The following is a 10,364-nucleotide window of genomic DNA, read 5'->3' as shown; positions in this document are numbered from 1 at the left end:
TACAAAATGGATATAAGCATTTACTGAACTCTGTCCCTTCTTACAGGTAATGTATCTTAAACTCTTTCTGTATCAACATATCAAGTTCCACCTCCTTCTTTGCATGCCTGCCCCGTTTTCCATTAGTTTGTGGATATGCCATGCTGACAGTACCCTCCTGGTAAGCATGTAAGTTGTTTCCAGGCCAGGCACGGTGGCTCACGCCTGTAATCCCAGCACTTTGGGAGGACAAGGCAGGCAGATCACAAGGTCAGGAGTTCGAGACCAGCCTGACCAACAAGGTAAAACCCCATCTCTACTGAAAATACAAAAATTAGCTGGGTATGGTGGCATGCGCCTGTAATCCCAGCTACTCAGGAGGCTGAGGCAGGAGAATCACTTGAACCCAGGAGGCAGAGGTTGCAGTGAGCCGAGATCACACCATTGCACTCCAGCCTGGGCGACAGAGTGAGACTCTGTCTCAAAAAAAAAAAAAAAAGTTGTTTCCAGTTTTTACCGTTATGATACTGCAGAGTATTATTGTACACATACTTTGAAACACTCTGCATGTATACCCATGGAGTAAATCTGCAAAAGTGGAATTACTCACTCAAAGGAGACACGCACTTGACAACTGGACAAATACTGCCACTCTGAGGTGGGCAGGAATCTGAAGGGGAAAAACATGCATTCTAGGAAGAGTGACAATAGCTTACCGGTAGGAAAACTTTAGGGTTAAGGATTCTCATGATTGCAGGAAGCCTTGAAGGCTTTACCTTTTTATATACACAGCAATAAGAGAAGGCCCTACACTCACAGGGTGCTTGATAACTATTGATAAACTAATTGGGTGATGAGTGGTTGTTTCCTTTTTGAGATGGAGTTTTGCTCTTGTAGCCCAGGATGGAGTACAATGGCGCGATCTCAGCTCACTGCAACTTCCAACTCCCGGGTTCAAGTGATTATCTTGCCTCAGCCTCCTGAGTAGCTGGGATTACAGGCATGTGCCACCATGCCCGACTTGTTCTGTATTTTTAGTAGAGACGAGGTTTCTCCATGTTGGTCAGGCTGGTTTCGAACTCCCAACCTCAGGTGATCCTCCCACCTCGGCTTCCCAAAGTGCTGGGATTACAGGCATGAGCCACCATGCCCGGCTTTTCCTTCAATTTCATCATCATCATCACGTGGGCCACCTTCAACAGTGGTAGAGGGTTCTCTAAGCCGAAGCACAGGGGCTGAAGTCTCGTGTATGATCCCCCAGCAGAAGACAGATAGCTCAGACGCTTAGCAGACAGAAGAAGCCTAAGGAGTGTTTATACTCACAGTATCAGGTGCCGCCAGGCACTTTCAACATACATTTTATCATTTTAAACACATGAAGAACAAACCTTTCCTTCTACCACCTCTCCCCACACAAAACATCTCAACAAGCCCCACCCAGCTGAGCTCAGGCTGTGTCCTTCTCCCTCCTCAGCCTCCTTTCCATCAGCAAAGCCCTTCTCATCCCCTAAACTACAGTTCAAACATCACCTTCCCAGGGAGGCCATCTCAACTTCTCCAGACAGCTGGTTGCTACCTACGCCAAGCAGAGACTCAGAGCCTGATTCGGCTTTTTTTTTTTTTTTTTCTTGAGATGGAGTCTCGCTCTGCCGCCCGGGCTGGAGTGCAGTGGCTGGATCTCAGCTCACTGCAAGCTCCGCCTCCCGGGTTCACGCCATTCTCCTGCCTCAGCCTCCCAAGTAGCTGGGGACTACAGGCGCCCGCTACGTCGCCCGGCTAGTTTTTTGTATTTTTAGTAGAGACGGGGTTTCACCATGTTAGCCAGGATGGTCTCGATCTCCTGACCTCGTGATCCGCCCGTCTCGGCCTCCCAAAGTGCTGGGATTACAGGCTTGAGCCACCGCGCCCGGCCAATTCTGGCTTTAATCTGCTTATAAACTGGTCTCCTCCAACTGGATGAGAGCAGGGCCCTGGCTGGACTTTTGCAGTAACCAAGCAAGTAACAAACGTTTCTTGAAGGAACTAGCTGCTTAATAAGATGACTACATGGTTCACCTCAAATGCCCCCTTGCAATCCCCACTCCAGCCCGGGAGTGACCCATCTCAGCCATACCTCAGAGGAGAACATGGTGGCACAGGTCCCAATGCACCAGCAGACGATGGGCTTGGTGAGGCGGCCCTCCTTGATGCCCCGGCAAATCTTATATTCCTCAGTGCCCCCAATCTGCCAAGGAATGGGGAATGAGAAAAAGCTGTTAGTGGAGCCCATCCTGACGTAAAAACTGGATAGAAAATGGAGGGACACGGGCTTCGGCCAAATAAAAGGAGTTTAGTTTCAGCCCGGATAACAAGGAGGATTCTAAAGGAACAAACAGCAGGTCTCCTAGAGGAATCTCTGGGACTCCCCCCTTCCTGATCTAGAGATATAACATGATTTAGGATTAGACCTGCCTTCAGAGGTGCAAACAAGGGATGGAGTTATGGGACTCCCACATTTTTCAGTATTTAGAAAATTTTTTTTTAACTGTTCTATCCAAAAGTCATCAAATTTTTTAAAAAAGCGTTTTGTTTTGTTTTTTTTTTTCCCCAGAGTCTTGCTCTGCCTCCCAGGCTGGAGGGCAGTGGCGTGATCTCTGTTCACTGCAACCTCTACCTCCTGGGTTCAAGTGATTCTCCCACCTCAGCCTCCCGAGTGGCTGGGATTACAAGTGCCTGGTTAATTTTTATATTTTTAGTAGAGATGGGTTTTCACCACGTAGGCCAGGATGGTCTAGAATTCCTGATCACGTGACCCACCTGTCTCACCCTCCCAAAGTGCTGGAAGGATTACAGGTGTGAGCCACCATACCTGGGCAAAAAAATGCACTTTTTACTCCAGCTTTTCACTGCCCACCAGGTAGAGACCACGGCCAGCCAGAGCGGAGCTTCTCTCTTACTGGCGCTAAAGTCTGGGACACTGGGAGGTAAGAACTCCTTTCTCTGAAACATAAATGGCAGTACTAATAGTGACAACCTCGAGGCCCCAGCATCTAGAGGGTGGGATTACCAGGGACTGTCCCTTTAAGTTACATGTAACCAAAATGTTTAAATTTTTTGAAAACTGAGATCATGCATTACAATTTTAAAATCATATATATATATATTTTTTGAAGTAACTCACCTCTCCAAGAACAACAATCATTTTGACTCCTGGAGTGTCCTGATAGCGTAACACATGATCCATGAACGTGGAGCCTGGATACCTGTTGAGAGCAGGGAGTATCAGGATACAGGATCAGGAGAAGGCATGGGAAAGTGTGTATAGGGTTAGGAAGCACACTTGTACTGGGAACACTGGATTTTGGGGGGGTGTGGATGGCTGGTAAGGGTCCAGAGATGCCCCAGTAAGAATGGGGTAGGAGGGAGAAGGTAGCAAATGGAGCAGAAGGGAAGAAAGAGGAGGGAAGGAGTTGGAGCTATCTAACTTGCAAAGGAAAAGACTGGGCACAAAATAAGCCCAGAGAGGTTCACTCAGTAGTAAGAGATGACAGAGAAAGCACACCCTGGTGCAGTTGTTTTAAAATATATCCACAAATTCCGGCCAGGGGCAGTGGCTCACGCCTGTAATTCCAGCACTTTGGGAGGCCCAGGAGGGTAGATCACCTGAGGTCAGGAGTTCCAGACCAGCCTGGCCAACATGGTGAAACCCCGTCTCTACTAAAAACACAAAAATCAACCAGGTGTGGTGGTAAGCACTTGTACAGTCCCAGCTACTCGGGAGGCTGAGGCGGGAGGATCGCTTGAATTTTTTGATCGTCTAAAAAGAAAAAATCTAAGAACACACACATATTTTCTTTCTTTCTGAGATGAAGTCTTGCTCTTTCACCCAGGCTTGAGTGTAGTGGTGCAATCTTGGTGCACTGCAACCTCTGCCTCCCGGGTTCAAGCGATCCTCCTGCCTCAGCCTCCAGAGTAGCTGGCACTACTGGCACATGCCACCACATCTGGCTACCTTTTTTTGGTAGAGATGGGGGTCTCACTGTGCTGCCTCAGCTGGTCTCGAATTTCTGGGCTGAAACAATCCTCCTACCTAAGCCTCCCAAAGTGCTGGGATGACAGGCATAAGCCACTGTTCTAGGCCTCTTCATGTCTTTTGATATGATCATTATAAATCTAAGAAGACAATCTAAACAAGCAGCATTTCCTAGACTTATTCCCGGAGCCTTTGGTCAGGCAGTACCCAAGGACTGGGGATTCCCAGGCCACACCCCAAAGACCTTGGTGAGAGTTCTTCCTCACCCAGGCATCCTGTCGGAAATCATGTGGTAGAGCCAGGCAGACAGACAAGGTGACTCTATCTCAACAGCGTTTGGTTTCTAAGCCCGACAGCAGTAGTAACAGTAGGAATAATAAACAATAATGGCTAACATTTATTATGGACTTACTAAGTGCCAGATGTTACTCTAAGATATAATACTCTATTCATGACCTACTGATCAGGGTTCCCACTAACAAAAATAATGAGGATACTAGTATTAACTACCATAAAAACTCACTGAGCACCTACTGAGAGCAGGCCCTGGCTCAGACACTTCCATGTATTACACCTCATTTATTCCTCCAGTGACCCCATGAGGTGGGGGTATTATTTACCCATTTGATGGAGGTCTAGGGAGGTTAAGTAACCGGCTCCCAGGATGGCCCCTGCCACCCACCCCCTACTAAAGAGGGAAAATGGGATTTGAACCTCTTCAATCCAATTTCAGAACTGGTCCTCCTAACCACTGCACTCTGCTGCCTCCCTGTGGCCAATCACAACAAACAAAATTATCCCCAAAGCCCAGTCTCCTCTCCTGCACATTGCCCTGTTCTGTGCTTTCCGATTTCATGCTCTGTCAGTCCTGAGACAAGAGCAGTGATGCCCCCATTGTTTAGACTTCAGCAGCATTCCTGTGGGCCTGGAACTCAGGGGCAGCGAGCAGCCTGCAGGACACAGCGTCACCTCCTAGCCTGCCGCTCTCAATGTGGGAAGCCCCTCCTTGGCTTCCCAAGTGATTACCTGTCCCCACCAATGGCCACACCCTCATAGACGCCATCCGTGGTCCGAGAGATGATATTGTTGAGCTCGTTGGACATGCCTCCAGAACGTGAGACATAGGCCACGCTGCCTGGGCGGTACAATTTGGAGGCCAAGATGTTGTCCAGCATCCCACCCGTGTTCCCAATCTTAAAGCACCCAGGCTTGATGCCTCCAACCTGTGGGGGCAGAAACCACAATCAGGGAGGAAGATGACTTCTAGATTCACCACAAAGAATCACAAAGCCCCTGCATTACTGCCCAGCCCTCTCTGGCCAGGCTGGGGAGAGAATGACGAAGAGGAATCACACTTGCCCATTGGGTTTCCTGCTTAGGAAAGTCTCCTCTCTCTCAAGAGACATTATACAGAACAAAAGACAACCTTATTTGTAAAACATGGCTCACTAATTCAGGTTAAGATACGTATACTCAGCCCGGCACAGTGGCTCAGGCCTGTAATCTCAGCTCTTTGGAAATAAATACTAGCTTCAACTTTTTACTACAGTAAGAAGTAAAAATAAGCCAGGTGTAGAGGAACACTTCTGTAATCCCAGCTACTCAGGAGGCTGAGGCAGGGAGACTGCTCAAGCTTAAGAGTTCAGGGCTGCTGAAGTGTGCTATAACTGCACCTGTGAAAAGCCACTGCACTCCAGCAACACAGTGAGACCCTGCTTCTTAAAAAAACAAACAAAACATAATTCAAAGAATAATTTCAGCCAGGCATGGTGGCTCACTCCTGCAATTCCAACACTTTTGGAGGCTGAAGGGGGCAGATTACCTGAGGTTGGGAGTTTGAGACCAGCCTGGCTAACATGGTGAAACCCTGTCTCTACTAAAAATACAAAAATTAGCCAGGCGTGGTAGTTCACACCTGTAGTCCCAGCTCCTCAGGAGGCTGAGGCAGGAGAATTTCTTGAACCAAGGAGGCAGAGGCTGTAGTGAGCCAAGATTGTGCCACTGCACTCCAGCCTAGGTAACAGAGCAAGACTCCAGCTCAAAGGAAAAACAAACAAATAAACAACAACAACAAAAACAAAGGCCAAGCACGGTGGCTCACGCCTGTAACTCCAGGACTTTGGGAGGCAGAGGTGGGTGGGGTGGATCATTTGAGGTCAGGAGTTCGAGACCAGCCTGGCCAATATAGTGAAACCCCGCCTCTACTAAAAATACAAAAATTAGCTGGCCATGGTGGCAGCCGCCTGTAGTCCCAGCTACTCGGGAGGCTGAGGTAGGGGAATGGTTTGAACCCAGGAGGTGGAAGTTGCAGTGAGCCAAGATTGCACCACTGCACTCTAGCCTGGGCAACAGAGTGAGACTCTGTCCCCGCTACCCCCCAAAAAATAATAATTTTTTCTTATATGAAGACTTTGGGCTACCAGGCAGTTTATTCTTTGCTTTAGCAAAGACTATGCTATGGTTGTATGAAGGTAGACAAATACTAAAAAATTACGCATTAGCTCCCTGAAACCATAAAGGTGATATGGACTAGGGAGAGAGTCCTTTAAAAAAATAACTGCCCAGGAGGCAGAGGATGCAGTGAGCTAAGATCATGCCACTGCACTCCAGCCTGGGCAACAGAATGAGACTCCATCTCAAAAAAAAAAAAAACAAAAAACAAAAAAAACAAAAACAAAAACAAAAATCTAAAAATGGGCCAGGCACGTTGGCCCACACCTGTAATTCCAGCACTTTGGGAGGCTGAGGTGGGTGGATCACCCGACGTCAGGAGTTTGAGACCAGCCTGACCAATACAGTGAAACCCCGTCTCTACTAAAAACACAAAAATTAGCTGGGTATGGTGGCGGGTGCCTGTAATCCCAGCTACTTGGGAGGCTGAGGCAGGAGAATCACTTGAACCCGGAAGCGGAGGCTGCAGTGAGCCAAGATCACGCCATTGCACTCCAGCCTAGGCGTTGCAGTGAGACTCTGTCTCAAAAAAAAAAGCTAAAAATGGACAGAATGATTTTCAACAAATACTTCCGGAACCTTCTCAACCTAGGAGGGAGATAGAGGAGTCAAAAAGTAAACTTCCTAAGGGCATTGAACTTCATAAGACAGCATCGAACGTAAAAGGCTTTCTGGACAGGAAGCTCACAGTGGCAGGTCCGATGATGGTCACTCCCTTCTGGTCCGCCTTCTTGATCAGCTTTCTTGTGAGGGCCTCAGGGATGCCTTCGGCTATGATGGCGATGGTCCGGATCTAGAGGATGACAAGAGTCCCTTCCCGTTAACTTTCTGCCTCAGAAAGGGCAACAAGACAGCACCGTTCAAGGGCCCACCTCCCATTCCCCATGTTCCCTTCCAGGGTCCAAGAATATAACAATATGCATGTCAGTCGGGCGCGGTGGCTCATGTTTGTAATCCCAGCACTTTGGGAGACCGAGGAGGGTGGATCTTCTAAGGTCAGGAATTCAAGACCAGCCTGGCCAACATGGCAAAACCCCGTCTCTACTAAAAATACAAAAATTAGCTGGGCATGGTGGTGTGTGCCTGTAATCCCAACTACTAGGGAGGCTGAGGCAGGAGAATTGCTTGAGCCCGGGAGGTGGAGGTTGCAGTGAGCTGAGATGGCACCACTGCACTCCAGCCTGGGCAACAGAGAGAGACTCTATCTCAAAAACAAAAACAAAACAAAACAAAAAAACAAAACCAATATGCATCTCATTTTTCCCACAGGCCTCTGCTCCTGATCACTCTAATCATCTCCTGAAAACACAGGTGGTGGATAGCCGAAACTGATCTCCACTAGCTAACACCGTAGTGATCCACCCAACAGAGGCAGATATTTCAGAATCCCTGCTACAGTCATAGCAGCTACGTTCATTCTCACCCAAAAGCTCACACCCTCCTGTTGTCCACCTGTTCCTGTGCCTGCTCATAAAGCAGCTATCTAAGGCTTTTCTCCATGGTACCCTCCGAGTCTTGTCACCATCCCCATAGGACAGGGTCAGCGTTTAAGAGAAATGAGCTGCTTCTACACTCAGCCCAGAGACGGGGTGGGAGGGGCATGGGACAGATCCAGGAATCATCTCTCTTTGGCTCTAAACCAGGGCCAGCAAACTTCTATAAAGGGTCAAGATAGTATTGTAGGGGCCAGGTGGAGTGGCTCATGCCTGTAATCCCAGCACTTTGGGAGTCTAAGGCAGGTGGATTCCTTGAGCCCAACAGTTCAAGGCCAGCCTGGGCAACACGGGGAGACCCATTAGCTGGGCATAGTGGTGCATGCCTGTAATCCCAGCTACTCAGGAGGCTGAGGCAGCAGAATCGCTTGAACCTGGGAGGCGGAGGTTGTGGTGAGCCGAGATCGCACCACTGCACTCCAGCCTGGGCAACGAGAGCAAAATTCCATCTCAAAAAACAAACAAAAAACAACCCTAAAGCTAGGTGATGTGCTAGGTTTTGCCTTGGGCTGCAATTTGCCAGCCTCTGCCCTAGACCAAATAAGTAGCAGCCGGGCGCGGTGGCTCACGCCTGTAATCCCAACACTTTGGGAGGCCCAGGCGGGTGGATCACCTGAGGTCTGGAGTTTGAAACCAGCCTGACCAAAAAGGTGAAACCCCATCTCTATTGAAAATACAAAAATTAGCCAGGCATGGTGGCAGGCGCCTGTAGTATCAGCTACTTGGGAGGCTGAGACAGGAGAATTGCTTGAACCCGGGAGGTGGAGGTTGCAGTGAACCGAGATCACCCCACTGTACTCACTCTAGCTTGGGTGACGGAGAGAGACTCCATTTCAACAAATGTGTTTTCTTTTTCACTTCCTCTAGATATCAAAACAATTTTATGTTCTTCGGTCATAAACTCAAGCCAGTCTGGGATCAGGTGATAATTTTCAACAAAATAATCAATATCCTAATTTTATTTTATTTTTTTTTGAGATGGAGTCTCACTCTTGTTGCCCAGGCTGGAGTACAATAGCACAACCTTGGCTCACTGCAACTTCCACCTCCCAGATTCAAGTCATTCTCCTGCCTCAGTGTCCCAAGTAGCTGGCACTACAGGTGCCCGCCACCATACCTGGCTATTTTTTTTATTTTTAGTAGAGACGGTGGCTAGGCTGGTCTCGAACTCCTGACCTCAAATGATCCACCCACCTTGGCCTCCCTAAGTCCTGGGATTCCAGGTGTGAGCCACCGTACCCAGCCTCAAACCTGCACCTTCTGATGCAGTAGTTCAACTTCTAGAAATTTATGCTTAGGGAATAATTAAGGATATAGGCAAATGTTAATCTGAGATTGCCCATCACAAGATTTGCAAAAGCAAAAGTGATGCTGCTAGTAAATGCTTATTGATGTGGAAAGAGCAACTGAAGAAAGCAGATTATAGGAGTGGCATACAGTATTATTCCCTTTGCTCAAATCTAGAAAAAGGTGTAGATAAGGACATACTCTCATAGCAGCAGTCATGTTTTTCTGAAATGGGACCTCAAGTGTTTATTTTCAACAAAACAATATTTATCAGTATTCTGAAACTGTTCTATAATAAATACATAATATTTTTATCATGAAATGTTGGAGTCTCTCTGGGCCTCCTCTGGCTTAGGAAGCTGACTGATTAAAAAAAAATTAATTAAAATAGGCTGGGTACAGTGGCTCACTCCTGTAATCCCAGCACTTTGGGAGGCCAAGGTGAGTGGATCACTTGAGGCCAGGAATTCGAGACCAGTTTGGCCAACATGGTGAAACTCCATCTCTATAAAAAAAAAAAAAAAAAAAAAAAAAAAAGCCAGGTGTAATGGCATGTGTACTTGTAATCCCAGCTACTCGGGAGGCTGAGGCACGAGAATCACTCGAGCCTGGGAGGCGGAGGCTGTGTGACAGAGTGAGGCCCTGTCTCAAAAAATAAATAAATAAAATAAAGTGCTTTAATCCTGATTTGTTTTTGCTTTTGTTTTTTTGTTTTTGAGACAGGATCTGGATCTTGCTCTGCTGCCCAGGCTGGAGTGCAAGGGCATGATCACAGCATGCTGCAGCCTCAACCTCCTGAGCTCAAGCGATCCTCCTACCTTAGCCTCCCTAGCAGCTGGGACTAGTGAGTGCCACCATGCCTGGCTAATCCTTTTTAAGTAGAGACAAGGTCTTGCTGTGTTGTTCAAGTTGGTCTTGAACGCCTAGCCTCAAACAATCCCCCCACCACTGCCTTCCAACAAACACAAGCCATGGCATCCACCCGGTTTTCAAGCCAGTTATGGATAGCACAGAGAGGATATAGTGGGGGTGGGGTGGAGCCTGAGCCGCCTCATTTATTTATTTAACATTTATTTAACATTTATTTATTTATTTAGAGTCTCTGTTGCCTAGGCTTAAGTGCAGTGGTGTAATCACAACTC

General features: G+C 47.8%; 1 protein-coding gene across 1 annotated transcript in view; it reads right to left on the bottom strand.

The window, feature by feature from the left end:
• The window catches only part of ACLY (ATP citrate lyase), a 42,023-nt gene that overhangs the window by 1,618 nt on the left and 30,041 nt on the right, over positions 1 to 10,364 (bottom strand). The window contains exons 17-21 of the mRNA XM_030923342.1: positions 7,131 to 7,235; positions 5,018 to 5,214; positions 3,140 to 3,221; positions 2,093 to 2,203; positions 607 to 649 (exon numbers count right to left, since the gene is read on the bottom strand). Of these exons, the coding sequence (XP_030779202.1) occupies positions 607 to 649; positions 2,093 to 2,203; positions 3,140 to 3,221; positions 5,018 to 5,214; positions 7,131 to 7,235 (538 nt within the window). The remainder of the gene's footprint in view (positions 1 to 606; positions 650 to 2,092; positions 2,204 to 3,139; positions 3,222 to 5,017; positions 5,215 to 7,130; positions 7,236 to 10,364) is intronic.

This window comes from Rhinopithecus roxellana, chromosome 19 (assembly GCF_007565055.1).
Source record: "Rhinopithecus roxellana isolate Shanxi Qingling chromosome 19, ASM756505v1, whole genome shotgun sequence".
Classification (NCBI taxonomy): Eukaryota; Metazoa; Chordata; class Mammalia; order Primates; family Cercopithecidae; genus Rhinopithecus; species Rhinopithecus roxellana.
This window is presented reverse-complemented; position numbering and strand designations above follow the sequence as displayed.